This window comes from Sphaeramia orbicularis, chromosome 12, assembly GCF_902148855.1.
Source record: "Sphaeramia orbicularis chromosome 12, fSphaOr1.1, whole genome shotgun sequence".
Lineage (NCBI taxonomy): Eukaryota > Metazoa > Chordata > Actinopteri > Kurtiformes > Apogonidae > Sphaeramia > Sphaeramia orbicularis.
Window position 1 is genome coordinate 10202089 of NC_043968.1, and position 16678 is coordinate 10218766.

At 36.5% G+C, this 16678-nt stretch overlaps 1 protein-coding gene across 1 annotated transcript in view; it reads left to right on the forward strand.

The window, feature by feature from the left end:
• The window catches only part of col27a1a (collagen, type XXVII, alpha 1a), an 81585-nt gene extending 65725 nt beyond the window's left edge, over positions 1-15860 (forward strand). Inside the window, exons 30-61 of the mRNA XM_030149804.1 lie at positions 284-328; positions 1494-1538; positions 2572-2625; positions 4180-4233; positions 4533-4586; positions 4693-4746; positions 4833-4886; positions 5465-5572; positions 5669-5722; positions 5839-5946; positions 6428-6481; positions 6583-6636; positions 7038-7094; positions 7190-7243; positions 7327-7380; positions 7481-7534; positions 8305-8358; positions 8630-8737; positions 10157-10264; positions 10528-10635; positions 10754-10807; positions 12237-12299; positions 12398-12451; positions 12533-12568; positions 12673-12690; positions 12807-12842; positions 12938-12964; positions 13070-13120; positions 13221-13389; positions 14070-14179; positions 14297-14515; positions 14634-15860. Coding sequence (XP_030005664.1) covers positions 284-328; positions 1494-1538; positions 2572-2625; positions 4180-4233; positions 4533-4586; positions 4693-4746; positions 4833-4886; positions 5465-5572; positions 5669-5722; positions 5839-5946; positions 6428-6481; positions 6583-6636; positions 7038-7094; positions 7190-7243; positions 7327-7380; positions 7481-7534; positions 8305-8358; positions 8630-8737; positions 10157-10264; positions 10528-10635; positions 10754-10807; positions 12237-12299; positions 12398-12451; positions 12533-12568; positions 12673-12690; positions 12807-12842; positions 12938-12964; positions 13070-13120; positions 13221-13389; positions 14070-14179; positions 14297-14515; positions 14634-14780 — 2319 coding nt within the window. The 3' untranslated portion in view covers positions 14781-15860. The remainder of the gene's footprint in view (positions 1-283; positions 329-1493; positions 1539-2571; positions 2626-4179; positions 4234-4532; positions 4587-4692; positions 4747-4832; positions 4887-5464; positions 5573-5668; positions 5723-5838; positions 5947-6427; positions 6482-6582; positions 6637-7037; positions 7095-7189; positions 7244-7326; positions 7381-7480; positions 7535-8304; positions 8359-8629; positions 8738-10156; positions 10265-10527; positions 10636-10753; positions 10808-12236; positions 12300-12397; positions 12452-12532; positions 12569-12672; positions 12691-12806; positions 12843-12937; positions 12965-13069; positions 13121-13220; positions 13390-14069; positions 14180-14296; positions 14516-14633) is intronic.
• Positions 15861-16678: the final 818 nt, after the last annotated feature.

A 16678-nucleotide genomic window follows, 5' to 3' on the forward strand; every position in this document is an offset into this window, starting at 1 on the left:
CCTTTGGTTTTGTGTGTATCTAGTGTAGTTTTATTTGTCCATATATGAATCTAGAAGGATTCACAAGAACAAACTGTACAGGCAACAGTGTGATGACAGTAAAAATTGATATTGCAGTGAAAAAAAAAAAAGCTAAATAAGATTTTAAAGGAGGAACTAGAGCTTGTAAACCAAAAATAGACAGGCCCTTATCTTCGTATTTTTGTCCAACCATACATTTGGCAGGAAATATAAAGTCATGTATTAGCACACTGCTATTTTTCATGCTTTGCTCTCTCCACAGGGTCCTGATGGTCCTCCAGGAAAAATAGGTTTCCCTGGACCACAGGTAAAGCATTGGGGTACTTTTATTTTTGTTTCCATTGCTCCCTCTCATTTATTATTGGTACTTATGTTCCTCTGGAGAAGCCAGGCATCGGCATGATTTAGAGGAACGACACCATACCTGCAAAGTGGAGGCCCACAATCCAAAAAAAAAAAAAAAAAAATGCATTACCTCAGAGGAGGTGACTTTCTTTATGAGATTTTTATGGCCATAAGTCATTAGTTTGATTTGTCTCATCAGCAAGTTTAGGAAATGACTTTAACCCATGAAGACCCAGAGCTAATTTTCTAGCAGTTCCCAAAAGAATTTTCTTCTCTGTGTTTAACCTTTCTTATGTGATTTATCACCATTTCTTCCTGTATTATGCTCTGTATTTTTGCATTTTTTAATTAAAAATGTGTTATTTTCCTGTATTTAATTCACAGATCATGTAGATGTTCATAAAAGCTCAAATTAAACAGAAAATTGAAGAAAAAGCGACATTTTCAGTAACATGTATAATTTACTGAACATAAACCAAGTGTGTCCATCCACTGTCATTGATCCAACTCCATGGGTTTTTACCGGTGAATCAATGTTGTAGAAGATGACAGTGTTTCCACGGTAACTACGGAGCCTCTGAATGTCCAAATGGGTTATATCTGATGACCATGAAAAGATGACAAACTGCATTTTACACCAATTGTTTACAAGTGTAGATAGGATTAGTGGATCAACAGTTATTAAACAGTTTATATCAGTAAATGATATTGGTCACTAGTGGATGTTTGGGTCTTTATGGGTTAAATGCAAATGCAGTTACCATAGTAGTACTCACCATTTTTACATCTTCTGTGTCTGCTAAGAGAAATTAATAATCTGTATTTATAGGAAAGTTTAATACTCAAATATACAGTGGAGTCACATGGTCAAAATATCTTTCCCTTCACTCTGTCTCTTATGTTTAATGTTGTACATCAGGCAGAAATTTTATGTAGATGCAAAATATTCCTCTAGTCGAAGCCTAAAAGCCAAAGTACATGTTATCTGATCTATGTGGTGACGTATTTGTAATTACAGTAATTTGTAATGTCATGTTAGCTGACACAGCAGTACCAAAGTGTGTGAGTATTATAGCTCTGGCTATGGGAGGTGGTTAATGAAATACTTTTTTACTGTGTCCCTGCAGGGGAAGATTGGAGAGGCAGGGGAAACTGGGCCTAAAGGTTTTCCTGTAAGTTCTTTATCCAACTCATACACACAAACAAACAAGTTCAAGGTACACACTGGTAGAGAAATACACACAACAGGCTTTACTGTATGAAAACGATTCAGTTATTTTCTTCCGTCAGGTGAATGTCATGGTGAACACATCTAGGATGAGAAATAAAAACAGGAATAACACCAATAAGATAAATAGAATCAAAAGTATTTCCATATTATCTTGTTTACTTCCATTTTGATTCACCGAACCCGAGAAAACGGACATCCCCTCTCTCACATCAAAGGATAAAATCATTTCCAGTGTTTGTATACACTGCAAAAAATGACTGTAGAATAAACACCAAAAAGATGTAAAATTGCAACATAAAAAAAACTGTAAGTGACAATACAATGCAAAGTTGTTTATTTGAAAAGATTTTTGTGTTAACGATTGAATCAAATATAGCTGTAGTTTTTACAGGACGAGTATGTTAACAAAACCAGATTTATATGTAGAAATTATGTATTTCTATTGTTTTTAGAAAATAAAACTGTAAATTGAAAAACAATGTGGTGCTGTTTAAATAATATATATAATAATGTTGAAATATTGGCCTAGTTGCTTTTTTTTTTTTTTTTAATAAAAATGTTATAAAAACGCAAACATTTAACAATTTAACATTTTAAATTCGTACATTAATGGGTTGGTAGAGTTGGTAGAGCAGCTCATCCAATAACCAAAGTGTTGGTGGTTCGAATCCTGGCTCCAACTGTTCATATGTCAAAGTGTCCACGGAAGACACTGACCCCTAAATTGACCTGGTGGCTTTGGACACCATGAAGGTGTATAAAATGCACTGAAAAAGTGCAGTCCATTTACCAGTTAAATATACATGTTTAAAATGTTAAATCTACATGTTACTCTGTAAGTATGTTTACAGTTGGATGTGTTTTTTACAGTATTGTTCTGGTAACCACAGCTGCCAGTTTTTTTTTCGTAAAAACAACAGGATTTTTTTTTACAGTGTATATATTTAGGTGACTATTTGACTATCTGTCTCCAGGGTATCCAAGGGCCTTCAGGATCTCCAGGGGACAAGGGAATAGCAGGCGAGCCGGTATGACCCTCCCACCCACCCACCCATCTTTCTCTCCTGTCTCTTCCTCTCCCTATCACACCTAAACATCCCTTAAAAAATCTTTATTCTCACAGCCCCCTAAGTCTTCCCCCCTCTATCATTTTGTTTCTTCAGCTAAAGTGAAATCCTTCACAATATTCCTAAATATCTTAAATACTTCAGTACTTACAATTTCTCTATTATTAAACTTTTCCTCTCACTTCTTTATGGTACTGTACTTGTTTTATAAAATTCCCTTTGGCAACAAACAGCTCTGGTTCTGTCTGTCCAATCCTGCTGGCTCCAAAATATTGCATCCAGAAAGTGGATTTATAAGTCATATTTTAGTGCATATTAAAATATATTTGCCTGTATTAGATGTTTCCTGCAGAGTAGCCAAGGAATTTTCTCATCCTCTACACACATCTGTTCCTTAGTGGCAGCAGAGAGGGTGAAGTGCAAGCAGCTTCTCTCTGAATAGATTCATTTTCTTAAAACCAAAAGCTTATTTGTAGAAGTGCTACAATGCTGAACATGTACAAAAAAAACACAAGTGATTATTGCCATAGTGGTTAAAAGCTTTACTGTAAAAGACTTGCTGTTGTAGTTGTGGTTTTAATTTGTGAGTACTGAGATTAGCAAAGCAGAAAGTGAGGAACAGAATGTATACTCTCTGAATTTAGCTCTCTGGAATTGGAGAAAACGCCCAAGTCCACTTTGTTTTAACTTGTTTTGACAAATCACACTTTTGTACACCTAAATACATAAAACATGTACTTCAAGTCATGATTATTCCAAGAGGATGCTTCATCAGGTAGTCTATTTTAGCATTAGAAAATGCCTTTAACCTCCTAAGACCCAGCTATGGGTTTTCTGTCCACATTTGTGGACAAGAGTTTCACAACTTTATACAAAAAAAAAAAAAATCCAATATAGGCACTTATTTAATAAGAAACAAAAAAGCTGGTACTTTGCTGACATTTCCTGGGTCTTAGGAGGTTAATCAGTAATAAATAATAAAATCAATAAGTCTGTCATATATAGTTAAAAATTATTTGATTTATGTTTTTCTTGCACAGATCTGCATTTTTGTCAGTTAAGTGCTTCCAGTGGTTTAGACTATCTGAAATATTAAAAACAGACAGTTCGGAGCCCAGCTCATAAGCTGCTCTGGGCTTGTAACCAGCAGAATTATTGGAATAAAAGACCACACAGGTGACTTCAGTTTTGCCATCACTATTGTTTGAACTGGATGTGAGTCAACTGAGAAGCAACCGTTATTCACATTCACTACAGTCAGATTAAGAAATCATGGCAAAGCATCAACATTTTAGAAGCATAATTAGTGACAACGTCAGGCATCACATTGGAAGCCAAACTCTACGCAGATGGTTTACTGATGTGTCTGCCAATAGCTCATCCACAAATGACATTAGCCAAAGATTCTGTATTTTCTTTTTGCATTTAAAATGAGGACTGATGTTGATTAGTGGAAGCATCCATTGTTGTTTCTTGGTCTGATCAGTATCAAAGTGTTTGTATTGTCATCTCTAGGGGCCACCTGGGCCACCAGGGGTTGTGGGACTTTTAGGAGAAATTGGACAGAAGGTGAGAGCAAAAACATCACTGGTATTTCACCCCCTTAGACTAATGGCATTGTGTGTGACTAAATGACTAAATATGGGACATCTGTGACTCACTGCAACCCAGTAATCAATTATTCCCTCTGAAATTGAAATAATATGTATTATTAAACCAATTAACTCCAATTACAAACATTCTCTTCAGTCCCTCATGAGGACATGTAATGGAACCAAACCCATGGCATTTATTCAACGCCAGAGTCATTACTTACAATACTTATCTGAATGTTTTTTCTCTGTGCCCTCTCTTTATGTGTTATTAAGGGTCCTCCAGGAAAGGTGGGTGAACCAGGGCTGCCAGGCGAACCAGGGGAGAAGGTGAGACATTGTACTGCAGCAATGTTTGTTCGAATGTACTTTACAGTTTTCCATATTTTCTGTTTTGCGACGTCCATGGATAAATGGGTGAACTTTTGTGTTTTAGGGAGCTATTGGACCTGTTGGGAACATCGGGGAACAGGGTCTGATAGGACCGCGGGTATGTTAATGAACATCTAAATGTCTAATGTTTTGCGTTTCTGACAAGTGAAGCTTCTAATTTCTGTAATCTGTGTGTTTTTTCAGGGAGAGCCCGGCCTAGAGGGAGAAGCTGGTCCAGCTGGTCCTGATGGAACCAAGGTGAGATGTTTCACTGTTGTTATGTGTATTCTATAAGATAAAATAAGATAAGATAAGGTAAGGTAAGGTAAGGTAAGGTAAGGTAAGGTAAGGTAAGATAAGATAAGATAAGATAAGATAAGATAAGATAAGATAAGATAAGATAAGATAAGATAAGATAAGATAAGATAAGACTTTATTGATCCCACATTGGGAAATTGCACAGTTGACAGTAGCAAATACAAAAATAATGATACAAATAATTTAATAACTTAAATGTAGATTTTGTACTTTTTAATACAATTTCATTATTTTCTATCATTGTGTTACATACCTTGTGTTCTCTCTTGTTATATATTTTTTAATACTCTGTTCTTTTATTGTTGAAATACTTTGTTTTTATTTTCTTCTGGCTGTTCCTTTCATTTATGTAAAGCAGTTAAAAGCCTTTGTGTATAAAATGTGCTATATAAATTCACTTGCCTTGCTTTATAGTACTAATAACTATTGTGTTTTTAAGGTTTTCAACTATAAAACATCTATTTACATTATTGTTAGCACCGTTTTTCACTTTAGTGTGTTTATTATGTGCATTTTAGGGTGAAAAAGGTGACATGGGTCAGGAGGGTGACACAGGAGAAAAAGGTGAAATTGGGCTAAAGGGAAAAGAGGGCCCACTTGGAAGTCCCGGACTCACTGGTGTCAGGGTGAGTGAGCGCTTTCATCAACAAAATGGCTCAAACAAACACAGACTGACTTTCACTTGGACTTGAACATTTCTCTACCTCATTTTCTTTTTTCAGGGTCCAGAAGGGAAGCCTGGCAAAATTGGGGAAAGAGGCAAACTAGGTTCAAAGGTATTAACATTCAACTGTCTGTGATACTATTTCAATTGCTCAATAACCACAAAGATTCATGTATAATGACCCAGATAATATTCAGGAGAGTTTATCTGCCTACTGTACATGTTCAGGGGGCTAAAGGTCACCAAGGGCATCTGGGGGAGACTGGACCGGTGGGGAAAATAGGGCCACCAGGTTTTATTGGGCCGAAGGGATCCAGAGGAACAATTGGACATGTGGTAAAGTAGATCAGATATCATCACTACATAAAAACCTCAAATAATATTTAATGTTGATATTGACGTTTTACTGTATGTGTGTAGTTATTTCATTGTTATGTGTTTTTTATATGGAACTTTGAGTCTGAACTAGAGCTGAAATGATTAATCGACTCAAAGTGATCCAAAAAAAATCATTCAACCACAATTCTCCTGAATCAAAGCTTTGTTTCCTTCATTTCTCTGCTGTTAAACATTGGTTCCAGTGTTGTGTTTCACACGGACGCTTATTGTGACACACAAAGAAGCTTCAATTCAGGAAAACTGCAATAGAATATTTCACTTCAATCAATTCGAGTTGATTAATTGAATATTGAATTTTTGCATTCGCTTCAAGCACCTAATTGATTAATCATTTCAGCTCTAGTCTGAAATAAACATCGATTGATTGATTGATTGATTGATTGATTGAGCCTGACGTATAGACGCCTTTTGTGTTTAGGGAGCTCCTGGTCGAATGGGTCAGCAGGGAGAACCAGGTCTCGCTGGCTATGAGGTACGTATGTGGGTAAATATTTTATATTTAGAAAGCCTTGTATGGTTATTTGCATGTGGTCTCTGTATATTTCAAGTCATTTCTTATTCCTACTCTTGCAGGGCCATCAGGGATCACAGGGCCCCATGGGGCCTCCAGGACCAAAAGGTGAAAAGGTACACCTCATTCACTTTATGTGTTACTCTATTTTCTTATTATTTTACTTTATGGTAGACGTTTTGTTTGAATTCCAACACTGGCCACATTTTATATCTTTATTCTCTTTGCTGTCGGCAGCATTTTGTTTGAAAGTGGCACCAAATGTTTTTGATTTGAGCTATGAAATAAGCATGTCATCCCTCTGTAAGCACTTTGTAGTGATCAGTCTTGTTTTCATACTTGAGTGGCTTCATGAATATACAGCCTGGCTTTTATTTTATGCAACAGCAGGAAGTGATTTAATGCACACGAAAAGAATAGGGTCTTTTTGTTCGGTTTTTGCTGTAATCAAAAAGCTTGAAAGCTAACTGTAGTGTACATCATACATCTCAAGTGTCACCTCTGATCTTCTTCTTAGGGTGAGCATGGGGATGATAGCAAAATAGAGGGTCCCTCTGGTCCACCAGGTGACATTGTAAGTCACACCTGACCTGAATTACTTTTCATCTTCCTATTATGTCATCTCCTGTAAAATCATCCAAACCTTATTTTACTGTCTGGTTTTATCAGGGCACGCCAGGTGACAGAGGAGAACGAGGTGAATCAGGAGACCCAGGCTACAAAGTGAGTTATTGTTGTTTTGGCTGATGTTAAACTGATTATTGTTTCTCAGTTTATGAAACTCACATTTTATAATATCATCTCAGGGTCAAGTTGGGTTGGATGGAGAGAGAGGCAGACCTGGAGCTCCTGGACTACCTGTGAGTGTCAAAACTTTATGGATGGAGTTATAAGCAAACACACAGCAGCAGACGCACATTTGTCTTTATATTTTGTCATTAAGTTGTCTGCTGGTTTCAGGGACAGCCTGGGCCTCGGGGACTACAAGGACCTAAAGGAGCCAAAGGAGATCAAGTAAGAAAAAGAATAAGATGATTTTTACTTGTTGCATGTGGTAGAAGTTCCTCTTATTTCTACATATTTATAAAGAGGTTCTTTATACGATTGTGTGCATTAGATGTTTAGTCCAAATAGTTGGATCTGTCAAGCTTTAGTAATAAATGATTATCTAAACAATAAACTAATTATTATTTTTCAAATAATATTGCCATATTCAGATTATATATTTGACCTCTATCTACCAGTAGGTCAGCAAGTGTTTGGCAAAGTGAAAGAGTCAGCCAGTGCAGTATACAGTAGCTCCAACAGTAACATCTAGTAAAAAAGAAATAAAGTCATATTAACCTCCTAAGACCCAGCTATGGGTTTTCTGTCCACATTTATGGACAAGAGTTTCACAACTTTATACAAAAAAAAAAGAAAAGAAAAGAAAACTGTCCACCACAAAGGACATTTCATAAAAATTTTAAAAACTGCATCTGAAAAACTGTTGCATCATGATGTTTCCAATATAGGCACTTATTTAATAAAAAACACACAAAGCTTGTACTTTGCTGACATTTCCTGGGTCTCAGGAGGTTAAAGTGCTGTAAGACTATTTAGTGTGCTGTACTTTTGCTTTATTTTTGGCCCTTTCCTTCACAGAGTAGCATACAAGTATCAAAAATGTTTATTACCTGTTTCAATGAATAACTATGCATCATTTACACTGACAGCTAATTGTTTTAATTTTGCTTTTAGTGCCTCTAAACATGTCTTTAAAATGCTCTTATCTGTTTCTAAAGGGTCAAAAAGGCAAAAAAGGTCAGGCAGGACAAAAAGGATCCAGAGGACAAGAGGTAAACCATTCATTTTCCAAAACATCAACACCTGCTCCAGTGCTTTACATTATTTATTTTCAAGATGCAGATGTTTTGCATTCTCTCAGCTATGCTTGTGTATTCATGACTCTCATAACTTGGAAAATAGACACAAACAACAGTCAAAAGCAGATTAACCTCAAAAGGGGGAAAACTGATTGCAATTTTCTCAAGTAAAGCCAGATGAACAAGGTGCACTGAGGAGAAGCTGGTATCTCACCCTGTGTGATAAACCCTCTGTTCTCCACAGGGCGTCGGTGGTCCATCTGGTCTGAAAGGAGTTGTGGGTCGAGAGGGGCAGGAAGGTGTACCCGGAGCTGATGGGGTCCAAGGAAAGGATGGCAGTAAAGGCATGCCGGTGAGACACCAGCCTTATTTACCATATATAAACTAGGCTTACAGCCATGGTAGAGGGTCCCTTCAGTACAAAAGTGTTAGAAATAAGTGTGGCACTATGGGCAAGTCAACTGTAATTTATTACATATACAAAGGCTTATCCTGTGGAGAACAAATGTATTAAATAATGAGATATTTACAGATGAAAGCTGAAATTTTATTAGAATTGAAAGAGCTCATCCTCTAAAAGCATGATAGAAACAGTTAATAAGAATTTAAAAAAAACAGTAAGAATACAATCAGTAAGAAATAAATAGATAAAAAAGAATAAAACACGATATGTTCATTCTGAGTGTGTAAGTTAGGGGTCTCAAACATGCGGCTGGGGGGTTAAATGCAGCCCGCCAAAGGTTCCAGTCCAGCCCACGGGATGAATTTGCAAATTGCTGTTGAACTAATTTTAGTTCAGGTTCCACATACAGACCAATATGATCTCAAGTAAAATAATAACAGCATAATAACCTACAAAAAATAATGACTCCATATTTTCTTCTTGATTTGATGTGAAAAAAATAACATTACATTATGTCGATAAATAATGACAACTTAAATTTTTTTCTTTGTTTTAGTGCAAAAAATAACATTAAATTATGAAAATATTTACATTTACTAACTATCCTGTAACAATAAAATATGAATAACCTGAACAAATATGAACAACCTGAAATGTCTAAAGAAAATTAAGTACAACTTTAACCATTTTCTGCCTGTTATGAAGTATTTAGTGTCTTTGTAGATCCAATCCATAATGCACATGTATGAATGATAAGTTGAGGCATAATATTATTAAAATTGTACATATTTTCTTAGGAAATTTCAGTTTTTTCAGGTTATTCACATCTTTTTTGTTTGGATAGTTTATAAAAGTAAGTATTTTCATAATTTAATGGGGGTTTTTTGCACAAAAACAGAGGCAAAAATTTGGAGTTGTCATTATGTATAGGTTATTATGCTATTATTTTACTGGTCTGGCCCACTGGAGATCAAATCAAGCTGAATGTGGCCCCTGAAAGAAAATGAGTTTGAGACCCCTGGTGTAAGTGATGTACGTTCCAGTCTGTACTTCCATTAGTGAGCTGAATAAGTCAATTCTGTGTAATAAAAGTCTGGTCTTTTGTGTCTTATTTTCTATTTATAATTGAAGACATACAAAGGACTATTGCACCAACAATGCTGAAAAATAATCTGAAATAATAATAAATATTATGCATGAGTGTTAATTAAAAGTAATCTTAAGTGATGACACCCTACACTGTACATGATTCTGCACATGACAATGACATTGACAGTAAAAGAATTACTGATCTCATCTATCTGTTCTATAGAAAGGGCATGAAAGACTTAATTTAAATAATAACACCAATTTTCCTGACTATCTCAGGGAGAGCATGGCGATGATGGGGAGTTTGGTCTTCCTGGCAAAAGTGGCGCACGTGGAAAACCTGGTGTTTCAGGACTTCCAGGTGATCAAGGTGTTATCGGGCCAAAGGTAAGGATAGGTACATTAAGGATAGATGCACTCTTAAATGTTCTACCTGTCTTTATGCACTTTGTTTTCTGTAGTTTTGGTGCTGTAAACACTGAAATTTCTCCACAGTGGAATCAATACAGTCTTATCTTATCTTATCTTATCTTATCTTATCTTATCTTATCTTATCTTATCTTATCTTATCTACAGTGTGTAGTAATGAAAATGTTATTTTTCCAGACGTTAGAGTTCATTATTTGTCTATGATTTGACTTTCTGTCTAGGGTGAACGGGGGCTTCGAGGCCAGAGCGGACCACCTGGAAAGAAAGGCTTCAGGGGAGGAATGGGACTGCCAGGGTCACAAGGGGAACCAGGACCTAAAGGACAACCTGTTAGTACAGCAGAACGATACAGATACATCCATTCATTTCATCCTGTTGCATGACAGTTTTTATGATGTTCCTTCTTTTAAATGCTTTGAGTGTTGATTGTTGACATTATTCTTTCAGGGGGATACTGGAGAACCAGGTTTTCCAGGAATTCTGGGAGTTTTTGGACCAAAGGTATGCTTGTAATCTATGTGCACTGTCCTTAATAATTAGAGGCCGTTGTTTAAAGAACTGATGTTGAAACAAGCCAATGAACTTTCTGACCTCTTGTTTTCGGCAAATGACCAGTTAGGTTGCTTTCTTCTCTCTGCGCATTAGGAGTTTTAAAATGCTAATACTACAAATATTTCATCAATTTTCATTTCATTTTTTAGTTTATTTATTTATTTAGACAGGGACAATGCACAATATACATTAACCTTTGTGGTGGAAAAATTTACTTTTTATATTTTATACTATTATACTACTATACTATACTATAAAAATGAGAGATGTAGTGTGCCAGGTTGTAGTCCCTGGGCAGGCTGATGGTATCATTAAAAAAAAACAGACGTTCATAAAAACTAAAACATACAAAAAAGCAGTAAAAAATGCATTTCTGTAACTCCATCTATATAAAAAATTCATTTACATCCAACCATTCACTCTTATTCATCCCACTGCAGTCTGTCACACACACTCTAAGCATGTTTACATTACATTACATTGTGGCTACAGGTTTGGTCCTTATTGTATTTAAGCCAGTTACAAAACATACATTGTACTCATGTCTGGCTGTTAGCAATACAAATGTATGGTACTGTATGCAAATCAGTATGCTTTTTTCATTTTCATTTCATTATTTATTTATTTAGACAGGGACAATGCACATTATACATTAACCTTAAAAAGGAGAGATGTAGTGTGCCAGGTTCTAGCACTAGCGCTAATTTCCATTTGTAGTCCCTGGGCAGGCAGATGTTATCATAAAAAAAATAAATAAAAATAGAAATAAAAATAAACAGACATTACTAAAATCTAAAACATTAAAAAAAACTGTAAAAATGCATATTTACAACTCCATCTGTATATCATTAAAAAAACGGACATTAATAAAAACTAAAACATTAAAAAACAATTAAAAAATGCATTTTTACAACTCCATCTGTATATCAATAAATAAACAGACATTAATAGAAACTAAAACATTAAAAAACAATTAAAAAAATGCATTTTTACAACTCCATCTGTATATCATTAAAAAAAACAGACTAATAAAAACTAAAACATTAAAAAACAATAAAAAAAACCACATATTTATAACTCCATCTGTATAAAACATTCATTCACATCCAACCATTCACTCTTATTCATCCCACTGCAGTCTGTCACACACACTCTGAGCATGTTTACATTACATTACATTATGGCTACAAGTTTGGTTTGACAGTAGCTGTTTTTTCTCCATGCAGGAGAATGTGTAAATCCAAAATGATGTGTACGGGAGTAGAAAAGGTTGACGTGAGATACGGTTAGAGTTAGAATTAGAATTAATTAAAATGGGAGTATGAAGTGTGTGGTGATGATAGCATGTACAGTAAATATGTATCACTCCTGTTTTCAGGGGCCTCCTGGTGACTTTGGTCCAAAGGGCATACGAGGACCAAAGGGACCACAGGGTGCAATGGTAATCACGTTAATCTATAGTAGATAGGCTATTGTGATCAGATGCTTTAAAATAAACCTTGTGTCATCATTTTTTTCTGAACCTCTTCTCTCTATCAGGGCAGAGGAGGAGTCGTTGGCCCTATGGGAATTATTGGTCCCAGTGGAAGCGCAGTAAGTTTTATACAGATTAATAGAAACGTTTGCATTTTTCACTTCCATTGTCACAACCAATCTAACTTTGTCTATTTAAAGGGTCTAAGAGGGGATAAAGGCAACCGTGGAGAGACTGTGAGTGTTCATAACCTTTTACCATACACTTTGTGCATTGTTTACTCATTTCATTACTATATCCAGGCTAAGTGTGTGGTTTTTATCTTTCTTTCTCTGAACAGGGTTTACCAGGACCAAGGGTATGTTTGCAGAACATTGGCTTTTTCTGTTGTTATAAGTCATTTGGATTTTACTGCTATATATACAAATTTAAGGTGTATGTAAAAGCTCATCCAGCCTTTTTCATCTTTTGAAGGGATCTCCTGGACCTCGTGGACCCCCTGGACTTCCAGTAAGTTCTCCGCCTTTCTAAGTTTTAAGCAAATATTATAAGAGTACTGTTATTTTTGTCAAGTCTTGTCTAAATTCTGTTTTTGCTCATTTTAGGGGCCTCCAGGTGTCCCTCCATCATTTGTAAGACATGTTTTTCAAACTGATTTCATTATGTTTCATATTCTATTTAAAATACTTCAAATACACTGGACTGGAAACTAATAATTGTATGTTATTCGGTTTTAGAAAGAAGACGGCATTTTGTTTATGGATTCACACACCCCACTCAGGGCTGAGGTTAGTAGAGTATGTACTGAGATCTGTTGTATATCTACTATCTATTTGCAATTGTACAGTCTCATTTTTGTTTCTCCTAACTCCTGTTGTCCACAAACAGAATAAACCAGTGATGGACCTACCGATGCTGGACCAGGGTGCAGAGATCTTTAAGACCCTCCACTACCTCAGTAACCTGATCCAGAGCCTGAAGAACCCACTGGGTACTCGGGACAACCCTGCCCGCATCTGCAGGGACCTGCACAGCTGTGAACAGAAGTTAAATGATGGTAAGAGTGAGAATCATGTTAGAGACAGAGAGGAAACATCATTATTTATTGCCCTGCCCCCAAAGGGGAGGCAAGGGGTATTGTTTTAGGTTTGGTTTGTTTGTTTGTTAACATTCTAGCTGCAAAACCATTGGTTGAATTCATACCAAATTGGATTTATACATTGGCAGTGACCCAGAATACATGTGATTACATTTTGGGAAAAAATAAGTCAAAGTTTCAGTTTTTTATAAATCTTTTTTTTAATCTTTTTTTTCCCCATTTACTTATAATGGGCAAAATTTCACATGTCTGTAGCAGCAAAACTGTTGGTTGAATTCATACCAAAATGGCTTGTAGATTGCCAGTGACCCAGAATAGATGTGATTACAGTTTGGGAAAAATAGGTCAAAGTTCAAAATTTGTATGAATTTTTTAAATATTTATTTTTTCCTCCCATTTAGTTATAATGGGCGAAATGTCATGTCTATGAAAACATCAATTTTGTTTCAATTTACTTCAAACTTGGCACATATATAGAGGCAGTTGATATGCTGACATGAGCACACACATAGACATGATGACATCATCTGGATCGATGCCAAAATAAGCTACAATATGTGCAAGGGGGCAGGGTTTGTTGTGCCTGGCACCACTTGTTTTGATCATGCAGTCATGCTAGATATGTTTGCATATTTCAGGCACTTATTGGATTGACCCCAACCTGGGCTGCTCATCAGATACAATTGAAGTCTCCTGCAATTTTACTGGAGGTGGACAGACTTGCCTAAAACCAATAACAGTGTCCAAGGTATGCAAAACACAGTAACAATTACAGGCGTTTACATAATTATAATATTCAGATCATAGTAAATCTTACAAGTCTGAGCATATTACTAACCACAGTCTTTTCTATGTGTTTGAGCAGCCGACAATCACTGTTGGTCGTGTCCAAATGAACTTTCTGCACCTGCTGAGCTCAGAGGCAGTGCAGCACATCATCATTCATTGCCTGAACGTCTCGGTGTGGAGGTCAGCTGAGGATCAGCCGGCTGGTCTCCAGTCTGTGAGGTTTAAGGCCTGGAGCGGGGAAATGCTTGAGGTCGGAGGAGAGCTTGAGCCAGAGGTCATAGAGGACTCCTGCTGGGTAGGACCAACATGATGTTTAGTACTTTCAGGTTTTATTAAATTATTGAATTATTCTAAAGTACTGCTTCAATATCACATATGTTGGATGACTGAAATGTCTTTTATGTGCATTTCAGATAAATGATGGCCGATGGCATCAGACCCATTTTGTATTCCATTCCCTGGACCCAGCCCTGCTCCCTGTGGTTGACATCTACAATCTCCCAAACACTTCTCCAGGCTCGCATTACCACCTAGAAGTAGGCCCTGTATGTTTTCTGTGAGGGCTGCAACGTCAGCCTCCTGAACATGGAGGAAAGCATCGTCGACCCCAGATGACGCCTTCATGCAGTGTGTGGAGATATTGGAGCAGTCTCCACCAATCAGCGGCCACAAACACTCCCCAAGCCTTTCCCCTGGGAAGCCGTGCTTCATTTTGCCAAACTCCCATTGGACTGCACATACAGAGGGAGGAAGCACGAGGAGCTGGAGGGGTGGACACAGTGGATGACAAGGAAGAGCTGAGGAGGAGCAGGGGAGTTCTTGCACTAATAGCTTCTCAACATGGCAATAGCTTTTATAAGCTCTTCAACAAGGATGTCCACATGTGCGCCCGCTTGGAGAAAAAAAAAATAAAACAGGCTAAATGCCATACAGTCTCTCTGGAACATTGCAAAGTGACGGGAGACCAAGGCCAAGTTAATTTTGCCAGTTAATCAATCAGCGGACGTTATAGTAACTTATTTTTCTAACTGTATACAGTCTGTGTACTTTTGTGAAAATACCAGGAATTAATTTCTATCAGTAGGAAATTTTTAAGTAATTGGGATCATTTAAATGTACATATATACAGTATGTATGCTTATTCCTTAACTTTTATAAATGTATATCTTATGTAAAGAATAATCTTCAAGTGCAATAGAAAATGAAGAGATAATTTGATATTTTAAACTTGCCAGTTTGTGCCATTTATTTGCCTTAGGTGGTCCTGCCCGTGTAAATGTGCTCATGTGCAGAAATTGAGCAGGAATCACACCAGTAGAGACCACGTGGCTTTCACTTACCTCCCTAATGTGGGAAAAAGCAGCGGTACGAGATCAGCTAATCGAATCACAAAATTAAAGACGCAATCTTATGCACAGAGGCTGTCCACACGGAGAGAGTCAGTGCATTAAATATATAATGCTTTTACTTATTACTCGTACATTATTAAATATATCTTACTAAGTACACAATGATCGGATGCCACTGATAATTAGGGAGAGTATTTGCAGCTGTGGATATTAGAGGTCAGAGCAAAAAAAAAAAAAGTACAGAGCTCTAGTTCTCAGTAGTGTTGTATGGATTTCTTTGCAACTGTGGAGTGTGAAATCAAGCGTCAGTTCCTTGCTCTTAACTCTTTCAATAATAGGGTAAAGGATTTTTTATTTTACTCAGCAAAACATGGGACATGGAGTCTCTCTTATCCCACTTACAGTAGGCAGATGACCCGTAATCTTTCTGGGAGAACTGAGCCACAAGAGAGAGGAGAGTGGGTCCGGGAATCAAAATAAAGCCTCCATCTTCTATCTCATCCTCTCTCTAATGCATGGTGCTAAGTAAACTATCTGAGGTGCTAACCATAGTGCTGTAATTACACCACTCTGCTAAAAATTTTCTCATGTTTATAGTGCATGCTTGCTTAGATGGTTGAAAAAAAAAATCAAAAAAGAATAATATATTGTCATAGTTTCCATAATGCACTATAATGGTATTATCCCATCCAAAACTATTTTACATAGTTCTTTTCTTACAACTTTAGAAAAAAGAAATAAAAACAGATTTCTGCTTTGTATCCAGTATAAATCACAGGGTTTGAAGTATTTTTTTAATAGAGTTTTCTTTTTCTCTGTACAAAGCCCCTGCAGCTGTATGTAATATTTTTAGAAACACAGCTAGAAGAGATAGTAACAAATAAAAAAAGTTTCTTTGTTGTAGCTGGTCACAAATGTGTATAATTGTGCAAACCTTGCTGTATACAGTGGATCCCCTCTTGCTAATTTAATGTTATTTAATGTTGTTAACGTGGTTGTCGAATGAGCAAATTTCTGTTGGTTGACGCAATACTACTCTTTCTGACAACTTTATATATCAGTTTGCCCAACTGGTCTTGGAGTTTATAGATTTTTATGTGTAAATTTGG